We start from the raw sequence: 23,395 nt of genomic DNA, 5'->3' as shown, positions 1-23,395 counted from the left end.
ACATAACAGCAGCACATTGTGGCCAAGCAAATTATAATAGAGCTTGCTGGTGTGGTTGCAGGCCTAATGGAAAATCCTAAAAAGCTTTTTGGCCTGAGAGGACATTAAAACTATGGTTAGCGTTTCGTTAGGTATCAGCAAGTACGGGAGTCTTTGCACCGATATCACGTTATTTATCAACTAATTTACTCTACACAGGAAGAACAAAAAAATACATTCTTTACTACCTGATCTGTATCCTGCTTGGTCAGTCGTGTCCATTTCCTTGAAGCGAATGTTAGTATGTGGGACAAAAGTTTTCTCTTACTATTCGACCCTTAGTTTGGACAGCGCTGCAGGGAATTTCATTTAATCTTGTCAGGTTTCAGGTGTTTTTTCTCTTTGTATGAATTAATTAACAATGTTTTTTAATGTTTTTTTGAGAGTGTGATGGTGGCATTCACACAGACGTAAGTGTTTCGGCTAATTTGGTGACAGTTTCCATTTTGCGGGGGTCCACTACACTGTCAACCTTGGTTTGGCTGATATCTATTAAATAAATGATTGATGATTGTTGTGTATAGGAGTAAAGCTTTTTTGGAATTTAGGCAAATATCGTTGAGCACAGAAACTGCATAACAATACGTGCTTTCACGTGACTCTCAAGTCGTCAAATTGGCAACACTGCTGGTCGGTGAGGCTACGTAAGCGTGCGCGCACATACGTAAATCACCTTTAAAGTAAAAGCAGTGCCGTTGTATTGCATTCATGGCATGCATCTTATTTATTTATTTTCCTTTTTTGATTAACCTCAGGCGGGCCAGACTGGGAGAGCCTGAGGTCGTAAGACGCCCAAGTCTGAACTACGCCGTCTGGGAGAGATTCGAAGTGCAGCACCTATGCGCAGCAGTGATAAACCCCTCCCAGTGCAAAATATATATAAAAGCAGTTAACGCATGATCAAATAATTGTCGGCGTTAAAGGATTGCTGCGTTAACACAGTTATAATGCGTAAACTTGCTCAGCCCTGATTTAAAGGTTTGACAACAACGCTGTAATTAGCTTGCGGAAACTGCGCCAATTCCGACTGGTGGGTTCATTTAACACACACGTCCCCAACCAGCTGATGGAATAATCACTGTGAGACTTAGAGACTGAGCGTATGAATGAAGTGGAAAATAAAGAGTGTCTTCCTGAATGAACTTACCCTTGAGTTTCATTAGGTGATTGTGGAAGGAATCCACCACATAAGTTAACGTCTGCGAGTAAATCAAGGCCTGAGGAATATTGTATATGTGACTGGGGTGTCGGTTTGACCAATATCTAACAGCTGGAGAGAGTGGTAAGGAAGAAGGAGGTCTTCTCCAATCACGGGGCTGAAAGAGGTGCTGACCATATGGAGGGCGACTGACTATAAGGCTACAATGCTGAGACGCTCTGAAAAGGAGAAAGTCTTTGCCAACTGCCGGACGTGTAGTTCTCAGTGTGATTCAATTTGTTTTGCTATACCTTTTACATAAACCATTTTTATTATAACTGGAATCATTGATTCAGCTCAATTTTGTTGACGGACCTCGTCTCAGAGAAGGCTTGGAGAACCCGACATTACCTGAGCAGAGAGTCGCTCTCCCTCTGTGTGCTGAAATCTCAGCCTCTGCTTGCGTTTAACGCTGTGAGCCTTCCTCACTGGCCTTATCTTATCAAATATGTGCTCATTTGCATTTATTTCCAGAATAGAAATCTGAAGATCGGATAAAGCCAGATTTAAAATCCCTTTTTCATTTTGTTGACATATTAGAGTCAAATGATTTGAAACATGGAAATTTGTATATCTCCTTTCATCAAAAGAATGTCAGCAGCCACAAAACAATATTTTGTCATGTTTTTAGGAATACTATTCTTTATAATTCAGTCCATGAATGAATATCGGGAGGAAACTGGAAAATTTTAAAGACATGTTTTGTTTTTATTACATACTTCCCAAAGACAAGAAAGAACAAAAAATATTACCATGAAACTTCCCCGAAAAGTTTTCTGTTTTGTGAAAAAAAATGCTAATTAAGCAATGTCTAATGCTAACTTAAGATGCAAATAGACAAAGTAGTTACATTTTTATTTGCATTTTTTTTCCACCAAAGACATCGAAATGAAACAACACATTATCTCAGTGAATATAAAACTATGTTGAAGCACACTTTTTGAGTTTGCTTAATATTAAAACTCAGAAATCTTTATAACAGCTGGCATTTCACTTTCATGATGAAGACCATAACACATGTCGTAGACAGGGACACGCTGACTGGAAAGACATAGGGGAACAAAGAGGAAGGAAGGAAGGAAAAGCACTGTGTTTGACGCCACTGAAGTTTATAATATACACAAAGCAGGAAGTGAAGGTATCGCAGAGACAATAGCTTTCACTACTGGAAATGACTCAGCAGCCCGCAACATCAATGCTTTGTTAAAGATGTAAGTGGAGGAGCAGCGATAGTGGGTGGGAGATAACAAACAGTCGAGGAGCGCATTGCAAATTACATGATTCAACAGCCATCAGAGAGAAAAGGCAAGAGGTAAGAGGAAAATTGCTTTTCTGATTAGCAAGTTGGTGTTCGAGCAGCAGCGAAAGCCTTAATGATATCAGTAGATTTTACGATGATGCTGTGTAGTGTTACCACAAAGCTGTTATACAGCGACATTCAGACTGACAACAACAGCGCTCTTGCTGATCACATTCAGAATCCAGCACAGGATGAAGATTCTAGACTTAATTTGAACTAAACAACAGGAAATAATCACATTCGGATAATTTAAACTTTCCCTCGATATGAACTGTGAGTGAAACTGGCAGTTGCATGTTTTGTTTAGCCTCAAGCACTAAAGTTTAAAACCTTTCAACAATTTTCGCAAGCTTTCCTCATGTGTTGTTCTTTTATCACGCCCTGAAGCCTTACAGAGGATTTTCTCAACTGGACTAAAAGGATATTTGGGATGAGTTTGTTTTGGCCCAAATGGCAAAGGAGCGACACCCTTGAAACTAAAGCAATATAGCAGACTTGTACTACATTGACTTCCTCAGCAAAGCACTTTCCAGCTTTATATAAGAGTCATTTTAAAGTTGTATTTGCTCTAAACCTGGTCCAATTTCCTCTAAATCAATGGGAGACGTTACATGAAACAAGCCGCCTGAGGTTCTCTCTGGCAAAATGTCAGTATTCTTTGTATGAGGAATGTGACGGAGCGAACAAGTGTTTTGGTGTGGAAACAGGAAACTGTGTTCTGTACTTGGAATGTGACATTTACCTGAACTTTAACAGTGGCTTCCCTCAAATATAAACATACTATTTGTTCATTTAAAGGTGCAGTCGAAAACAGGAAAAATAAAAACAAAGTGAAGGAAAGACACAAAAAAAGTAGCATTAAGCTTGTGTAATCATTCTCACAAGGTTTGTTTTCATAGATCTGCCGTTGCTGAGAAACTAGACTAAAAATATGAATAAAAATCCCTAACATGATTAAAACTAATAGGAATGTATGTCTATATGTATAATAGCTACCAGAGTTAACACTGGGAGAACCTTTCAAGATGTGTTTGTCAGGTACGTTGCGTCATACTCCAACACTTGTATGAGCAACTGTCAACTATTTCTGCTGTTTCCCAAAGAAAAAGGACACAAGTCAGTAACTGTCTGTGTTTCCCCGTGTACATCTTTACTTCCTGGCATCTCCTGAAACAGCCCTGCTGCTGTTAGAGGAAAAATCAATCGAGAGCTTAAGCACCTGGTTCATATTCAGAGATGCTTTGATGTTTGAAATGACTGAGTGTTAATATAAAGAGTGCATATACCTATGGCACTTGTCAAGTTGGTAAAATAATTCCCTTCCGAGGATGTGAGGCTCCCTTCTTTGATGTGAGAATTACGACAGGAAACCCCACAACTCTCTTTCCACAGTAAAAACAATGTGTTTGTGTGAGGGAGCGTTTCATGTGTTATGGTTTGAGTTATTTCTTCCCTTACGTCTGTTTACATCCTTCACACCGTTCCGCCCGCCCCCAGGTCGAAACGCCTCTCAGTTCCAACAGCACTCAACACTTTACAATCCGCAGGAGCAAATTATTGATGTTTATCTCTGTTTTTCCGTGTCGGTGACCTAAAATGGAAAGATAATGGAGGACACTTCCCTTAGCAACTTCTCCCACCGAGGGAACGATTGCCAGTCGCTGGGTCAGAGAGGTGTGGGAGCGTTGTTAAAAGCCATTTTCATCACCAGACTAACAGCTCATTTTATGCACTCTAACAAATGGACACGGCCATCATTTATGAAGGATAATGCCTTTAAAAGGGACATTAGCGGAAGCTAATGATCTGACCGGCACTCAGTGAGAAGCAATCCTCTGCTGGATGATGTTTACACTCACACCTTTCATCAGAGGCTTTCGCTGATGAATGCTAAGCTCATCAAAGTATGCTGGAGACTAATTATTGTCAAGAAGTACTATTCTCACTAGTTCATTTACTTTGGGGATACGTACCCAACAGGTGAATAATATATGTATTATTTTATGTATATGTTATATTTTCCACCGTTTACTGAAGCCTCCCCTGTAAATTCTCAGTGCTGCAAAAGTCCAGATACACAGACTTTCCTGCTTCCCCCCTCTAATCCTGTTTCACACACTGAATTACTTTTTAGGCACATAAATGCGGGTTTCTCACACATGTATGTTCAGTGTGGACACGCCCCCTCGCCCTCTCATCACTGCCAGGTTAAGGTCCCCACAGCACCCTGTAAACAAAAGCATAAATCACGTGCGCTTCGCCTTAACTGCCTGGCTGAAATTCATGGTTCCCAGCCACACTAAATCACAGTGGGTGAGTACCCGGGGGAGGCTAGAAGGCTAATACACACTATCCATGAATACCATCGGCAGCAAGGCCAGTCCCATACGTCTAAATATAGTCAATTCAGAGATGGATGGGCTTAAGCTGAGCAGCCATGGGGGAGGCAAGAACACCTATAAGGCTGCCAAGGGTTTGATAATGGTAGTCAAGTCAAAACAAGTCGAGCCCAATAACACATATTTACCTGAAGGGGCTTTACAATGTGTACAGCACACAACACTGATGGACTGTGTTAAAAGGCCCCGCCCCTCTATGTAGAAATAAATGGTCCATTCTAAGCTCACGATAACACAATTATGAAACCGATTATTAGTTTCAGGTGATATATAATATGTTACATTTCTGCTAATAGATGCCCATAAATCTTACCGACTTTGCCTTTCAAAAGGGAAAACATTTAGGTACCCGCAGAGAAAGCAACAAAGGATAAAATTCACGTGTCCAGAACAGACTAACACATATAGCGGATGGAGCCAACTCGAGCCATGAGAGAAAGAAAGCTTTCAGTATCGATCCACGCCAATTGCATCGCCATCTCCTGCAGGCCTTCTTAGGAGAATGTGTTTCTTCCGCAAACAAGGGTGTGGACCTTTTTGACCAACTTTTGTTTCGGCAGAAAGACATGTGACTGAATTCAGGGGACGAGAAAACTCTTTGCACAGAGTTAGGACCAAAAATGTATTACCAGGGGACACTTTAAGGGAGCATGGAGAAGGATGGCACCCTGCTGGTTGACACACTTCAGTCCATCAGCCTCAACAATACAAGGTTAATAGAAATGTGAATTTGCTTGTGAAGGTCTTTGGACACTCCAAGTGTATAACTGCCACTTAACTGTAGCGCAGAATCTTTGTGGTTTCTATGGTCGTGTCAAGAGCATTAACATGTTATGTCCCCTGTGAAAGGACATGAATGCGATCAGCACATGAAGTACAACGTCCCTGTGGCTTATTGTAGTGGTCTAGTGTTATTGTGGCATCAGAAAGGTGTCTAGTAATGTAACTGTGCTGCTCAGTGCAGGTATTGTATTTGTCTTGACAAGAACTGGGTGGATTACCGTGCTATTTGATTTGTGAATGTCGATCAGCGACTCTCATCTAACTGTATCATCAGATCGAGATTTTAATGCACTATAACCAAATATGTGCAAAATGATTTCAACCACAAAATGTAATATGAAATCTCTCGTGATTAACAGTTTGACTTTGCTTCCTACACCTTCCTCATAAAAACACACTATGCAATACTGTCACGCACTCTTTCAACATGATAAACCCCTCTGGTGCAATTTCCCAAAGACCTTTATTTTAACACAGCCCTCTCTGGCCAATTGTTATATATACCTTACCACCACTGCTTTTAAACCCTAGTTATTGCAGGGTTCCTCCTCCTCAATCCTGCTTTGCTTGTTTTTATGTTGCAACTGGGATGCCAACTCACCTTTCCTGATTCAAGGTGGGCCAGTAAAGCTTAATTAAAGGAGCTGCATTGTAAGCACCAGCGGACATCTGTACAGCCTTATTATTAAGTGAAGAATAATTTCTCCATTGACATGGATGACTCATGAGGGGATGAAATGCAGAGAGATCTCCGTGTGCTCCCGCTGTTATCGGCACAGTCAATATCTTTTTTGTAATGAAAGTGACTATACCCACTTTAAATGTCTGGCAGGGAAAGAACTTTGTCTATAAGTCCTTCAGTGTGGAGTGGTTGTCTAAGTGTTAATCACACAGGGGGTCATCTGTTTCACCAAGGCAGTTCAAACCACATTTAACTTCCATCATAAAACACCTTTTAGAAGCAAGAATCTTATCCGGGAGTCGAGCCAAAACGAAGGATATCTTTAGGCCCAGTAATGCTGCAATAACACATCAGCAACTGCAAAGTGCAAGCAAACAGAGGAAGCTAATCCTCTGCGTTAGCAAACATTGGCGTCAAGTTGGAGCACGGCTCTTCCTTCGCTAAGAAGGTAGGCCAGCTACCCCGTATGCTCTGAGCCAGATTAGCTTCCTGATTCGGCAAAAACATGTCTCTGATCTCCTCAGAGCTGGTTTCTCAGTGATAAACTCTCCCTCAAACATAAATTTGTCCCGCATCAAAGCTGCTGACAACACCACCGGGCTTACGGGAAGCATGGGATGAGGAGCCAAATATAGTATTTCACCCATTTACAGTCCAAACAAAAGATAACAAGGATCCCTGAGACAGTTGTTTCTTTAGAGATTAGTGAGAATTAGGACTCAGATCATATAAATATGATTATGCGCGACAGAAAAAAGAGAGTTGGTCAAGAGAAACAGCCTGAATTGTTTGAATCTATGAATCATTTAAAAGAACAGTGCCAATGCAGTTGGAGCTAACGACAGTGGTACCTTAAACTGCTTACCAAATGTGCCAAAATAGAATTATGTACACATATTAAAGATGCTGTGCGCCTGTTAATTATCTGACGTCATAGCCCCCAAGAAATGTGCTTCATGCAGAGCCTTACAAGGAGCCGTTACATTTGTAGAGTCCTGCCGTGGTTTTGAGCTCCTGCGGTAAGTCTCCTCCATCCTTCAAGATGGTGCGCTTAGAACGACTTCTGGGTCACAAGCCTGAGGAGCGAGGAGACAAGGAGACGAGGAGGAGGGACATGATTGGGAAATAAGACCTTATGCATGTATAGTGCAAGTGGAAACTGACACGTCATCACTGACACGCCCAAAGCTGAGTGTCATATATTGAAACGTGAGGTCACCAAGCATTTGACGAGTTGAGGATGGTTTCATTTTAAGTTTGTGGTCTTTTGAATTGACTCAAGTGACATCACTTAAGCCAAATAATCCAATTCTCACAGCTTCCACTTTACTTTATGTATGTAACTTTTTTTGTAATATGCACAAGAACCCCCCCGCCCTCCTCCTCCTCCCATGTGTGTTTTCTCTGCGGTCTAAAATCTGTCAAAGTCCTGTTCCTGCCAGCTGCAGCTGGCAGCTGCACTACAATCAAGATTATTCAATTGCATCTTTTTAGAAGCCTGCAACAGCCTATAGATTACAGTGAGATTGATGTATCATAAGGCCACAGATGGCAAAGCACAATTCACCTTAATGTCTCGATGTTCACGTAGTAGCTGCAGCTTTCTCTGCCTTTTTGCTCCAGTGCAGCGTAGCTTGATGTAAATCAATATAATGACGGGCCATTTCGAACAGCAAGGCTGAGCCCTTTGCGACATGTTACAAAAGAATGACCTTTAAACTCACATGATCCCAGAGGGGGATCCAATTATCTGCATTCATGGCTCAAAATCTTTTCATTGATGTGACGGGCGTTATGGATTTTCCCACTGAGACGAAATATAACGTTGATGCGCTGCTTGTTCAAGTCACGCGTCGAGAACGGACGGCTGTAGAACTTACCAACAATCGGCAATTAACCTTTCCTGTCTGTGCTACATTTTCTCTCTGGCCTGTCACTTTTCAGCACTCTTAAGCTTTTTTTTGGCTCCTTTTCATTGAAAAGGTCATTAGTTGCTGTCAGGAATAAAAGCAAGGGCACAATGACTTATTCATGACGTCGCCTCAGCTTTCTTGCAGACTTATTATATTTACTCTGCATGGAAGATACACAAAGAAAAAAAGAATAGTAGTATGACTCTAAACCCTTGTCAGCCATGTGAGACAATGGCCTAATTATGGTTTTATGAACTCAAACGGCCTGTCTATTAGAAAGTGTGATCATGTTATTACAGCATGTGCAATACCTAGATAAATGTCATCTGTAAGTCATATTAGGGCTTGCCAATTTTTTTTTTTTAACAACCCATCCCTTTGTAATATATACATGTTCTGCTCAATCTGTCATTCTTCCAACTAAATATCTGGTCGGTACTGATTATGTTTAAGCATTTTAAATGTCTGCGGATGCAAAAACCTTTGGTGACGAACCTCTGATGAAAAGCCTGATATCTGGTCATGCGATGGCACATCATGAGTACATCAAAAATGCTGACAGTCGCATTAAATTGCTGGATGCGGAATGCGGGAGTTTAAATTTCAGATGAGAGTCATTTTAGTGTTTTTTTCTTATTTTCTTTTGCTCTTGTCATTGTCTTATAAAAGACTAAGCCTCTGGACCAGACTTATTACCTCTCGCAGGAGCCTAAAATGAGCAATACTTGTTCTTTTGGTTCAGTCCAAAACTTCGCTCAAACCCTGGAGGACAGCTCGTCTCATTCCTGCAAACGCTCCCTCGGTACCCTCCGACAAACCTTCCAATAGGCATTAACTGTGTGATGGCATTCTTTATGGGGGGAGATTGGGTCGGTTGGTGTGTTTATGAGCGCAGCGAAGCTTCCAGATCAGCTCATAAATGAGATTCATGCTCGTGTGTGATGGAGATGTCCTCAGAACTTTAAGGGCTCAAACAAAGGGCACGGCGAGAGAGAGAAAGAGAGAGAGAGAGAGAGAGAGAGAGATATCATATGTTTGGATGTGTGTGGTCTGTGCAAGGGTGTCAGCAGAGCAGTCTGTAGTTACTGGAATTACAGACACATCACAATCTGTCTGTCAGTGTTCAAAAAGTTAGGGGAGGTTGAACATGTTCTGTTTATGTGTACTGTAAGTTTTGAGGGATTGTGTGTGTGTGTGTCCGTGTGTGTGTGTGTATAAGGATGTGTCTGTCACCATGACAGCCCCAGGTGTGTCTCCCTTCAACAGTTTACACATTTTCCAGCAGACAGTAGCGTCTTCAAAGGTTTGCTAATGATCTCACAGATGTTTGCTCGGGTTGAAACGTATGTTTAGTTCGATTTACACACGGCCGTGCTGGATTTTACGACTCCAAGCATCGGCGCTGCCTTTTTTTTTCCCTCTTTTAACGTATTTGTTTAACCAGTTTGGATTTTAATGGGAGAATTTATAAACATTATTATCACAGCATGAAGCACAGGTGTAAATAATCACAATTCCGTTGGTTGCAGATCAGGTGGCTAAAAGCTTTTCCTAGGGCATTGCAGAATATCCTTGAAGATAATTTCCCGGTCAGTTTTTCACCATATAACTTCAGTACATAACTTTAAATGCTCTACCTGAAGACAAGGACCGCTTATATTAGTTTTACATTTGATGATCTGTAGTTATGAGCACTTTGTCTCTTAGCCAATTCGTTAGTTTGCCTTGTTTACTTCTGAGTCAACAGCTTTCGATGATTAATAGAGAGATAGTTACGAAAACACGTGGCAGAATTTTTTTTTCTTCACATTCGCTCTAACAATTCAGAGTTTTTGATAATTATTAACAATTGGATGTTTTTTTTGGATGCTCTTATCTCAAAGATTTTACTTTTCACCTTGCTCTTGATATTCTACCGTAAAATGACAGTAAGCCAGGTGAGGCTGTGCTCATTCAAGCATGCAGGTTATTTATGACTTCAGCTCCTCTCACTCATATTCACAGATAACCAATGATGACGAATGCAAATAATATAAAAGCAAGACTCTGGAAACAAGTTTTTTATATTTCATTGGAAAATCAATAATAAATCAAACGAGGCACACTGAGTCGTGGTGAAAATCAAAGTGTCCCTGATGCAACAGTAGTAGCTACAACGTAGCAGAAAGTACCTTCAGAGTTATTGATCTCTGAATGGATCAAGTAAATTATCAACTTGCTCCAACGCCGGTGTTTATTTGTATTTGTGTACATAAAGCAGAGCAATCCCGCTTTTTCCCAGCGCGCATGAACTCAGTGTGACAGGAACAAGAGCGCCGTGTGTTTCTCGTCTCCTCAAACTAAAATCTCCAATCATTGCCCTGCAGAGATCCACTGAGGCACTGTTGTGACTTTGTGATCAAATTGGCCCAATTTTATTTGAGTGGCGATCCACTTGCTATACTTGGGCGCGGACACTTTCAACAAAGTGACTCTTTTTTTTTTCTTCTTCTTTTTGCTCAAACGGCTTCGCTTCTTTGCTCGCACAACAAATTCACTAGAATTGAGGGCCTTGCTTCTCTTCCCCTGCTGCCCTCTCACTTACGGCCCTCGCAGGAGGAAAGGGGAACATTGATTGCATCCTGCCAAGTTCTGGATGTCACCAGTTGTCACTAATGGTTGCAATAAGCACCGCAACCATCCAGCAGTCAAAGTTGTTGAGAGGGGAGCGCACGCAGAATGGCTTAAAGGTAAAGGTACCGTGTGGATTAATGCTTAGTCGAGGATGTCTTTAATAGACCCACTCGGCAAGCTTTCCTCTCTCGACACACATTGGAACTACTCTTCCATGTTTGACTGGAAAGACAAGAGTAATACACTCAAATTGAGTTGGAGGAAACCCAGAGACACTAACCTGACCCAGAAAACGCTGCGTTTGTCTGAAAACAAAGATTTCTTGCAAAAAGATATCACTAATGTGCTTGTGATTCATTGTCCTGTCGTCTAGGTTCAAACCCCCCATAAATACTGTGCTATATATATATCATATATACCATACACTTATGGCGGGATTTTAAGGCTCATAAATCTTAGTTTCTGGTATTAACAAACAAAATAGTCTGTGGTTTTGGCAAACTGACAAAAACTGCACTGCTCATTAGAGAATGAGCGATTTTTATTATTTCTTTTACAGCTGACCCAGATAAGAAGTCTTCCTATGTCTAAAAAGAAGGAAGAAGTTATCTCAGCGCTCTCTCCTCCTAGAGTAGTAGGGATACAACTTAATGAAATTTTTTGCCGTTGCCCTTGAAAAGTAAATTTGTGACAAAATGTCAAGTTTATTTGCACAGTGTCTTAGCTCTACGGTGTGTCTCAATGGGCCTATCCAGTTCAAACAGCCTGCAGGAAACTGAAAGAGGTTGTTCAAACATACAAAAGAATTAGAGTACAAAGTCCTGTGTTTCACAGCATGCCTGCTGATAGTAAATGCATTCTTCTTTGTCTTGTTTGAGGATTCACCTCCTACCAACTACTGAATGAGCTCACAATTTAGGACTTTTTGAGCAAGTTATCATTATACCTTTATGTCAACAAGGCCAAATTCACATCAATGGAGACTTCTTATCTATTTGTATTAGCTTACCAACTCGACATAAGAGGTTCATTTAAATTGGAAAAGCTGTATGAAAGACACAAAGTTCGATACAACCTTTTTTTTCAATCATTCAATAAAATTCCAAGGTCTGATGTAGTAAACGTTTCTGCTGATGGCGTCTTCCTTGATATTTTCTTAAAACGTGGTAAAACATGTCTTTGTCTCAAAACAGCATGAAACATGGCCAATACTAGCTGACATGAAATAACAATTTGAATCTCTCTCTATTCATATGGCCAAGCAGAATTGTTTTGTTTCGGGTTCACAACTTTTACTTCTTCTCCTCTGTTTACTGGCGGGTTAAGCCATGCGGGGCCTTTAGCACCAACCTCCGATTAAACTACGCTGTAGCAGAGTTTATTTACCCCAAACTAGTTGATGGAAACGTGCGTTGTGCCTTGTTCAACTTTGTTTGCGACATTTCCAAAGTGCGCTTAAAGATGTTCGTCAATTCAATTGAATGGAAACCTGTGTACCTGAAGAAAATTAAGCATTTTAAACCTAATGTATTGTCTTAAAGTCAATAAGTTTTTTGACCAGTGACACGCTTCAGTTCAGTTACTTCTAATGCGCAAGTTGCATTTTAATAGAATCCTGCAGCAGTTTATTGTACCTGCAGACTCTTATAGAACTTGTAGAGTTAAGTGTGAGCACGGCTTAGTTCTTTAAATCTCGTTGAGGCTAAGCTTTAGTGGGGCTTTGGGGGGTTTAACAGCTAAAGTCTTAAACAGAAATGAGATACATTGGACCAGCATCTTCAAGACTCTGATGCATTGGAAGATCAGCAGCTCATGTAATGCAGTAATCTTAAGGACAATTCCATTTATGTCATTAAAAAACCTCCCAACTTCTGTTAGGTGTTGTTTTATTCCATAAAACAAACTCCACAATTCACGTTCTCTTATATATGAGCGGTACTTGGAACATTCTTTCCAACCACTGAAGCATTGGGTATGATCACATAAATCATTCTTTCATTTGCCACCGAATTTTTGATATTTTACAGGCATCGAGAAAAAAAAGTTTCTACGAGTTTGCCGATTTGCCAACAACTTTAGCAGTTTACCCGACTGACTGCAAATCATGTTACACCAACAGATCAAACTCAGTGTTATGGATTAACTGGTCTCCACAGCAATTAAGTACAGGATGAAACTCGACATGCTGTGAAACTAAGCCGCAACGCCGCTGTCATGTCGGGCGGGGGAGGCATGGGACTTTGACACCGTGGTTCCCCCTGGGATACGACGGTGAATCCAAGTAGAACGTTTTTTTCCCCGTGTATTGCATGTGTGCGTGGGCGTGTGCACATACAGTGCCAGACAGATTACAGAATGGGTATTAAATGGAATTAGTACCATTAATGATGGCTGCAATCCATTTAAGTGAGCCAGCTCCAGAGCTGTGGTGTGTACTCGCACACATTAACAATATTGGGACAGTTACTGGAATGGAGTCATCACTTATGTTCTAACTGTGTGCTACACTTGTACGCTACACTTGTACGATGCTTTAATATTGGTTGTTGCAACTTTGAACTGGGATCTGGGAATGCATCATAATCACCCCAGTCAGACAATATTGGGCAAGAAAGTTGAATGTTAAATGAATTATTTTATTTGTACAGGTTTACCATCCATTTTGTAGTTATTCCAAGAAGTGTCATTTGAATAACTAGGTCGTTTGAAACTAATTACGGGGGAACATTCATTTCCATAAAAGAAAACCTTGATTTGAATCCAAGTGAATATAAATGTATCATTCAAGTAATTATTGGATTCACTTTACAAATATGTGTTCATGAAAGTGCCGACAGAGACTGTCATGTTTTAGTTTTCCTACTGTGCACCGACTACTCTTGTGACTCAATTAATTTTATATCTGTGTCAAAATCAGTCCGGCATATCACTATTAAATATAGCAACAACATTGATGTCCAACACTGCCGTGCTCCATAATACAGTACAGTATGTGTGTATGTATGTATGAATGTATGTATGTATGTATGTATGTATCATAGGAACTGGTGTTGAACTTTCAAACACAGGCAACATTCTCAAAACCTTTTCAAATTAAAAAGTCTTTAATGTCCCAAAGTAATACAGAAGGGTTCAAAACTGTTTACTTTGTACTGGCTATGAATTGGAATTTGTTAACTGAGCGAGTCGACATTCTCCTGTTGTACTTTCAAACTCTGACGTGCTCTAACCCCATGAAGACGTTTTAGCATGCATTGTCTGTGTGCCTGAATTAAGCCTCAAGCCTTTTTCCACAGTTGACTAGTTTGACTTTGAGGGCACCTTGCACCGTTCTAGTGGCAGCCACGGACCGTACCAGCAACATTTAGCTTTGCCATGTTTCAAACAACATTAACTATGGCTCCTTGTATTTCAAGGGTCCTCGTAAGTCAGCGCAGTGTGACCGTCCAGCAGGCACAATCCCAGGACCCTGAAACTGAAGTCGCAAAATGGCATTCAGTCATGGTTTTATGACTTACCTTTGTGTTTTTATACTGTCAAACACACACCTACATGTCAAACCGCCTTAGGGCACAAAACAGAGATACTGATTCCTGTATTAATATATGCAACATTGAGTCAGAGGGAAAGTGAAAGTGTTGACAACGTCAGTTAATAGAAGAGACTTGAGAGAGCTACAACTGCGGGATCAGCAGCTATAGGGGAGGTTTGACGGGGTAAATGTGTTGTATTTAGAGGCAGGTCAAATTAAATGATTGTATCGTACACAAAGAGCATTTTAAGGGTGATGAATGCACAGCTGAGGTTTGGAGGAAACTAAAATCAAGCCGAGATGTGTTGAGGGTGATAAGGCCCATGCTGTTGATTTAATATTGTATTGCTATTGCAACATCAACCTTGACAATAATGTGTCTCAGTGGGCTCATAAAAACATTTTTAAAAAAACCTGCAGCCAGGGCAAAGGACAGCACCACAGCTCTTCAGAATGTACTCTGTACGAACAGACGCAGGCTCACTGGTACATTCAATGTCAACCACTGTGCATCCAATATGTGCATATGTGATGTAATAACACTGAACACTCGACATAATAACGCGTCATTTTAACAATATGTTCTTTTCTCCACATATTTGTGAAATTCAAGAAAACTGGCAAAGGACTTCCGAGCACAGATGCTATGGTGCAAACCTGCATTTACTTTGCCGTCAAGGTACCTGATGCAGGAAGATGTGGATGTTTTTAGCCCTGCGGCTGTGTAAACAATGACTGTGGTCTCCAAGATCCAAAGGCAGAAGAAGTATGATATTGTTATGGTGCCGTGAGAGTGCTTCAAGTGTCTTTGTTTCCTGATGAACGATATATTCTCCTGTGGCTTTGCAGTTATTTTTAGTTTTAGTGTGGGTTGATCTGGACATCACTCCTGCATGCCACGCAGTTTTCAGATCCTTTCGGCGAACTTTGAAAGGCCGGCTTCAGTAGTTCCATGTGCTGTAAGTTGGGTCCCACACAATGTTTAGGGGGAAAAAACAAATCCTGGAAGAGTTAATGATCAAACTTATTCGGTGTTTTCCGAGCGTTTTCAGGAGGTGTGTCACAAGGTCAACGTTTAGAAGTCTATGCGGCAGAACAGCAGAGATTGAGGTTTTATTCCACACATCCTTCTTCCGAGACAACAAACATGTGCCTATCTTACTCACAATCCAACAAGAAGGCTGACAGTTTTCGTCAAAGATGTGGGTGTGCTAGCGGCGGCTAATATAGCCTTGAGCCATTGACTGTTTGGCCTCATTCAAACCAACAGTGGTTGCTGTGTTTTTGCTGTAGTCTGTCTAAACATGGACACCAAGATGCTGCTCCCGTTTGAAGAGAGGAAACTATGATTAGACTTGCTAACTTGAGTTCCATAATCACATCCAGAAGTCCTCTCAACAGGCTGTATGGGATGGATCTCTGCATCTTGCAGGCGTTCAGATTTGCATGTTGCACATATTTTCAAGCTTAACAACCGAGTGTTCCTTCTCATTTAATTCCTATATGTCCCCGTAGATAACAACAGCCATGTACAACCTAAGTAAAGGGTATCCTCTGTTATTTTGTGATTGGAACAGAACAACTGGAACTAAAATCAAATATGGTGACACAGAGAGAAGACATACACAAATCAACCTTTGAATTGTCACCTTGATGCTCAACATCAATGCTCCCTTTTCTCAGTTGAGCACTGCTCATATTCCTCCTGTCCTACGTGTCTGAGATCTCTTTGGCGGTCACTGCTCTGCTCCCTGTCTCCTCGTGCTTAATTATATGAATTACTTCCAGTTACTTAGTGTCAGTCACACACTGGACAATCAGCTCTCTAATTAATACTCACAGTGCCATTGAAAATCAGGGTGCTTTATGACGGGCTTTGTTGTGTGGTTTTATAAGAGACACGTTTTTAAAGGGTGATGTCGGCATCACTTCACAGTCAAAGATCTTTTGATGTGGACAGTTCAAAATTAACACAACATGTCAGTAAATGCAATTGCTTTGTCTTTTACTGCATTTGTTTTTAATAGATGTTGGATAATCATACACGTTTCTGCCACGGAGCATTATTGATAAAAGGATAAATTCAGAGTTTGTTTTGGTACACAGAAAGCTGCATCTAGCTACACAAGCTGTAATCAACAATAAACCTTTCCCATCACCAGGGTCACATTCTTTCCCTTTTCCAGAATTGAACCGTTACACAAGGTTCACCCACAAAGACTGACTCCTTCGAGTGTCTCCCAGAAATCAGCACTTTGTCACCAAGACGAATGGGCGACACAAATAATACATGCATGAAGGAATACAATTGGTTATACATGAACATTAAAAGATGCATACTGTATCTTTTTACCTCTCCTCCATTTGTTACGTGTTGATGTAAAACTCTGTGTGTGTGTGTGTGTGTGTGTGTGTGTGTGTGTGTGTGTGTGTGTGTGTGTGTGTCACTGACAATCATCTTTCTCTTCCATGATTGCATGACCACTTCCGATAAAATGACTAATAAACTTCCAAAAAGACACAACAACTCAACTCAAGTACTCTACTGAGTGAGAAAGACCCTCTAGAGCATACAATAGATGAAAGACTTCATCCAGTGGCTATTGCCAAGGAGTGCGAACAATATCAAATAGTCATAATGATCCCATGGGAAAATCCATATGGACAGTTAAATTCGGCAAAATGAAACTGAGGAACTCTGCTGCAACACATCAAAGGCAGTGATACAAGCGTCAACTTGTTGCAGCTTTCACTCCTTCATGAATAGGCCTTCACTCTTTTTGCTCTCACACACGCACACATGCACACACACACACACACTTCTTCTTTTCCCTCGCCCTTGTTGTTCAGGATCCCAGCATACGCCCTCCGCAGTGAAAAGCCTTACTGGTAATGCCTCGTCATAATTTTGTAATCATTAACGTTCTGCATTCAGGGACAAGTCTGAAGGAAGGACTTTATGCAGAGAAGCACCGTGAGGGGTCGGAGACGACTTGAGCAGAGCTGAGGAGAAAGCAGCAACCCACCTGAGGTCAGTTCCACTCAAAAGCAGAGCATAACAAACATGATGCTTTTTTAAAACGGGTGGTGGTGAATCCAACTGCTGAGATCAAGATTTTAACAGCTGCAGTGTGTTCACTGTCCACTGAAATCTGTTTTAATTTGATTCCTCTCCATATTACAGTGAAATGCAAAAGAGGGGACAATGGAGTACACAATATTGCACACACTCATCTGGCTTCTACCTGCTTTCACTTTTACAACACAAGGTACGCCTGTGTGGAGCTGTTTTACACACGTTTGTTGAGCACAAATATTTATTTAAAGGTTTGAGGAAGTGACAAGAAGCATTTGGTTTCTTTGACACCTCAGTATCTGTGTCTTTGTCAACAGAGTTGGTGAAGCTAAGTGTTAGTCCCGGGATCGACGCCAAGTGCGGCGAACGGGTCACCCTCAACTGCGACGTGTCATCGTCGCGAAATGGACTGATAATCAAACACATGGAGTGGTTCCAGAGCGACAGGTCTGTCTGCTCAGTGGACGAGGAGGGAACAGTCAGAAACCACACGCAGTCTCTGAGCGATTTCTATTGTGAGTACGAACACGGACAACTGTCCCTCATCTTCACCAGAGTGAAGCCGCTGGAGAGAGGAAACTACACGTGCAAACTGCAGTCCAACCGGGGAGCTCGGAACGCAGATACGAGCGTGCAGCTACAAGGTCAGTGTCCGTTGTGTCGCAACACCATTGGGTAAAACTAAAACTAAAAGAAAGGTTTCTCTTCAGATCCTTCATCAATTGCAGAGGTGGCATGAGGCTCGTTATTTACATGAAAGTTCTCCGTGGAACATACTTCCTCATGCTTTTTAAATGTAAAGTATTTACATTTAGTGTAAACGTATGGAAGCCCATTTCCGCCCTGTGATAAAAAAAGAAATGAAGATTCTGTAAGTTATAATTATGAGATACTATCTCATAACTTCAATTTAGTATCTCATAATTATGAGAAACTAGTATCCTTAACTATGTTATAATTTCAATTTAGTATCTCATGATTGTGACTTACAGGGTTATTTTTTATAATCAGAATGGGCTTCCATACAGAAGTGCACTGTGTGTATACTTGAGGGCTAACAAATGGGTTGAATGCATTCCCTTCATTACATGTGAGGAGCTGATTTATTATGTATTTTAATTTCTTTATTGGACTGACGAACATGTTTTGCGATGATCATATTATAATTACCACAGTTAAAATACATTGTAATCACATTATAGCACATTATAATGTGATCAGAAGTCTTAGAAAGTGGTCGCGTGTATTGGTTACATTGATGCTCATAAGCTCCTCGTTTCTCACATAATCGATTAATTTCCTCTCCTCCTCTCTTCAAATCGTTTTCCCTAACACCTGAAATGCAAGCGGAGGAGTCGTGGCAACAGGCTTTTATTAAAGCCAAGCGTCCTCGGGGCCGTCATTTTAAAGCAACATCAATCAAGGGCGACATGTGGCGCAGCTGCATCAGCTGCCCATTGTGTCCTTATACCGCTGGAGTTGATGAACTCTGTCTGATGAGCATAACAGTGTTCGTGACAACTTCTATATATATTTTTTCTAAATTGAGTTTTACAGCATGGCACAGTGTGACAAGAATGTGTCACGCCATCTTTTATACGTCATACATGTCAAAGATACTTTCGCAAAAGATAGACGGGGAGGCCACAAAGACAGAAATGAGAAGAGCAAGTGGTCTTCTTCACTGCCTTTGTTGGCTCATTGTTGTTTCTTGGTGCATTTCCGGCACATGGTGGTCAGTACAATATTCTAGTGTGAAGCCATTGACTTGCACGTGACTGTGCATGTGTGGGCGACTGTGGCTCAGCGGTGAGCAGGATCGTCTTTCAATCAGAGGATTGGTGGTTCGATCCCACGGCGCCGCTAGCCCATGTCGATGTGTCCTTGAGCAAGACTCTTAACCCTAAAATTGCTCCTGGAGCTGCACCAACGGAGTATGAATGGTTGACAATACTGATGTGGCACCTTGCATGGTGGCTCCTCCCCTCAGTGTGTGAATGGGTGAATGATGTCATGTCGTGTTACAGCGCTTTGAGTGGTCAGAAGACTAGAAAAGCGCTGTACAAGTACAGGTCCATTTACCAGTCTTGAATGTCAGCTTCATAGCACTGCTTGTGGTCTATAACATCCAGCAGTAGGAAGTTGTACATTTACTTAAAGGAGCAGTGTAGCTTTATTGTCAAAAACAACTATATTTTGATTATTGTGTAATAATTGGTCACTACAAATCGTTGCTATTACTCGTGATGAGCCCGTCATATCTACATAGGGAGTGGGTCCTTCGTGTTGCAGCGCCATGTTTCTACAGTAGCCCAGAAGGGACAAGCCAGACACAGACTTGGCGTGGGCCTTTCTTACGTTACCTGAAGGCCACTGTGGTTCTCCAGCATGCTTGCAAAGGGAGGGTGAGGCAAAGGGTACTCTTTTGGTTGCAATCTACAACAATCTACAACCAGCTGACACTGAATCTACACACTGCTCCGTTAAGTGCAGAGCTTGAGTACAACTTTTAGTTACTTGTGCTTTACTTGAGTATTTCCATTTCCTGCTACTTCATACTTCAACTCCACTGTAAAGCACAATTATAGGCTTTATCATTGGTTAATAGGTAACATATTACCATTTGATAGATCAATAATAACCATAACAAAGTTGTCAAGTTGTAAAAGATTTCTCTTCCTGTTCTTTTATCATCAGAGGGGCCACTTAATGGTTTATTCTCCTTTTGAACTGAAACAACTGCAGAGAATCTGAACCAAAAGGAAATTATTAATTCAGGATTTACAAACTAATGGGATATATGGAAATGAGAAACCCACAACCACTTTTTTAAATAATGTACTCACTTTAGTGGATTATTGCTGAATAAACCATTTATTAATGACTTAATACAACTTTTAACTGCAGACCTGATCACTTTCTAATGAGGCACCAGGTAGAAATAGATTTTGGTCTGCAGCTCTTTTGCTGAAATAAAGTGGTTGAATCAGCCAATTGGAGGATATTTCCTGATGAATTAATTATCTCAATAGTATAAAGACAAAGCCAGTTATCCTCATTGAAGACGAACACCAGCAAAATACTTCTTTTTTTACAACTTTGGACGCCAAAACTTGTCCTTTTATACTGGCTAATTTGGATTGCATACATGCATTAATGAATAATTTCCTAGCTCATAAATACATCAGTTAAAATGTACAAATCTGCATGAATTATCCAAATGCCTAATTACAATGTTTAATGTGGCAGCTGGTTGAGCTACTTTCTGCACCGTGGAACCAATTACAATAAACATCCAATTTCATCAACTCACAATGCATTTTGTGTGTAAAATCTCAAAATGCAAAGTCTCTATAATTGTCAAATGAACTTTTTATTTATTTATTTTTTTAAAGTGGTTCATATAAAGCTATGCACAACTGCAGTGGCACAACACTATTTTAGTAAGTTCGCACCTCCACCACTGCTCTGTTGTTATTGACATGGATATGATCATAAAGATCAGTGATGTTCGGAGGCTCTCTGATGGTTTCACATGCTAAATGAAAACACTACACGTTAAAAGTGCATCATTGAGAGTCATTTCTTCTTCTTGTCTTCCCCTCAGAGTGTTGTGGGGTCGCAGAGGGTGTTTGGACGAAGAGCCTACTCACCTGCACCTTCAAAAATGTCTACCCGGACGGAGATGTGCACTGGTTTCACGGCTCCCACAAGCATTCAGACAGGTCTGGGAACCAACCCACCTCGAAGCACGTGGACAGAGAAGGTTGGCTGACTATTCAAAGTTCCCTGGAACGAAAGAGTCAGCACGTACCCTACAACTGTTCCTTGATGAGTACCGCATCTGGGCGATACATTGCGAGTGCTTTGGTACTGAATCCAGAGTCCCTGGCCAGAGTGAGAACACAGGAACACAAGAACAGGAATGCAGTTGAATCACACAGACTTGTGTGGACGCTTTTGTGTGTTTCAGTCATACTTGCTGCCGCACTGCAATAATGGATTTGCTGAAGTGCAGTCACATAATGGAGTGCGATGAGATATCAGGGTGAAGCGATGGTTAAACAATGATTAGGAACAATGAGGTACTGAGATGTGTGTTCTCGAATGAGTCATCCTGCATGGGCTCATGGGTTAGTCCTCTTCCTTTTAGCTCTTGACTGAGGTGGACAAGTAAATTACCGACTGCTGGGAGGTCAATAATCATTACGCTGTATAAAATACCTTTGTTCTTTTGATTCATTAGAGGGTCGCCAGTAACTGAGCAGACAGAGCTCGGTGGCTGCATTGCACACACACACACACACACACACACACACACACACACACAGACACACACACACACAGTAATAACACTAGAGTTTTGGCTATTAGTTACATTTTGGTATCAGATTTATTTTTGAGAGAGGAAGTAAAAAAATGTCTGCTGACAGGTGTGTCCACCGCCACGCGTCCTCTGATTGCACGCTTTCTGCACGAGGACTATCAAAGAAAAAATATGCCTGTCTTGAACACACAGACCTAAAAAGATGGACCCCGTCCATGAATTCCCCTCAATCACACAGAAGCCCTTGTGTGCGACATTATGGAGCCAGAAGCGCTCAGTGATGCAATCGTGGAAGGATGCTGCCCTCTGGTGAGCTCGCTGTGGTCAGTGTGGGATGAGACTTTGGCTGCTGCACAACTCGCTGTCCATGGAAGGCTGAGTGGGTGCAAATAAAGGGTTGGTTTACAGTGACAGACCATGTGCAGCTGGTCCGAGTTAGAAACTGTGTGTTCCGTTTGGTTTCACTTTAAAATCTGACCGGCAGTCAGTGTCGTGGGTGCAGCAGGTCACTTGTTTTCCTCTTCCCCATCTTCAACCGTGTCTCTGTGCATCCACTGCAGAGGAGACATTTGAGAGCCGTTTTCCAGACCGAATGACTCTCTGCTATAACGGTGTCACTAAATCGTTGCCACAGAGGGGCAAGTTCAACTTTTAGCAAGACGTTGGTGCGGCTGAGAGGCTGATGGGGGAAGAACTTTGAGATCACCTTGAATACTAGATACATAGATACACACACACACACACACACACACACACACACACACCAATAGCCATTCTTGGTGTAATGATCTCTCAGTGGCATACTATTGAGAAATACTCCCTGTTTTGTAAAATATTGTTTATAACTAATGACAGAATGAGACGTACATCTCCAGCTACTGAATACTGCACTGCAAAGCTATTTGCATGTATTTTCACAGGACTTAATAGTGCTTTCACAATCTGAGTGATGATTTGTGGATTATTCAAAATGGCTACATGTTTTTAATGAAGTCTTGATGTGCCTATGAGGGAGCTGTCTGATTATCTATAATATTATGCATTAATGTGAACACTATTGATTTTTGTTTCCAATGTTGTGATTCTCAAAAGACGTTTGCTGACTTAAATGTTTACAAAGATACTTTCCACAACTGATAACTGCTGTAAGCTTTTACAATAAAGTATATAGATTAAGAGAAAATAGAGAATATGTATTAATTAAATGCTTTATGGTGGTTTTCTCTATGAGAATATGTTTTGTTTCTTCTCCTTGGTTTACTGTGGCCTTTATTGTACCTCATTTTCAAAAATGTATAAATGCAAATGTGAATACGACTGCCACCTAAAGAAGGCAGCGATCTAAAACATGAGGAAAAGACGAAACTGCGAGATATGAACTTCCTCATCTTTCTTTAAAATCAACCTCTTCAGCATTACCAGTCCTGATAAAACTCAGAGGGAAAAACGTGTAGATAAATATGGAACGAAATTCAAATCGTACGATGATTTGAAGCTTTTTGGGTCGGACAGGAAGCGATGTCTTCCAAATCT

General features: G+C 41.1%; 1 protein-coding gene across 2 annotated transcripts; it reads left to right on the top strand.

The window, feature by feature from the left end:
- The first annotated feature begins 2,401 nt into the window (after positions 1 to 2,401).
- LOC137795199 (uncharacterized) lies at positions 2,402 to 23,001 on the top strand. 2 transcript variants are annotated; one of them, XM_068592543.1, is made up of 5 exons: positions 2,402 to 2,549; positions 17,395 to 17,490; positions 17,644 to 17,728; positions 17,853 to 18,179; positions 21,143 to 23,001. In XM_068592543.1, the coding sequence occupies exons 3-5, from the start codon at positions 17,665 to 17,667 to the stop codon at positions 21,532 to 21,534; spliced, it is 783 nt and encodes a 260-aa protein (XP_068448644.1). In that variant the 5' UTR covers positions 2,402 to 2,549; positions 17,395 to 17,490; positions 17,644 to 17,664; the 3' UTR covers positions 21,535 to 23,001. The 2 variants fall into 2 exon arrangements, with proteins under 2 accessions (XP_068448644.1, XP_068448645.1); XM_068592544.1 differs by lacking the exon at positions 2,402 to 2,549 and having other exon boundaries at positions 17,341 to 17,490.
- The last annotated feature ends 394 nt before the right edge of the window (positions 23,002 to 23,395 follow it).

This window comes from Clinocottus analis, unplaced genomic scaffold, assembly GCF_023055335.1.
Source record: "Clinocottus analis isolate CAN_PGR_092001 unplaced genomic scaffold, fCliAna1.0.p SCAF_27, whole genome shotgun sequence".
NCBI classification, from domain to species: Eukaryota; Metazoa; Chordata; class Actinopteri; order Perciformes; family Cottidae; genus Clinocottus; species Clinocottus analis.
This window is presented reverse-complemented; position numbering and strand designations above follow the sequence as displayed.

Coding starts and splice junctions, on each gene's coding strand:
- LOC137795199 (XM_068592543.1), top strand. CDS start 17,665: ATGGAGTACACAATATTGCACACACTCATCTGGCTTCTACCTGCTTTC. Junction 17,729..17,852: donor TTTCACTTTTACAACACAAG/GTACGCCTGTGT, acceptor CTTTGTCAACAG/AGTTGGTGAAGCTAAGTGTT. Junction 18,180..21,142: donor TACGAGCGTGCAGCTACAAG/GTCAGTGTCCGT, acceptor TCTTCCCCTCAG/AGTGTTGTGGGGTCGCAGAG.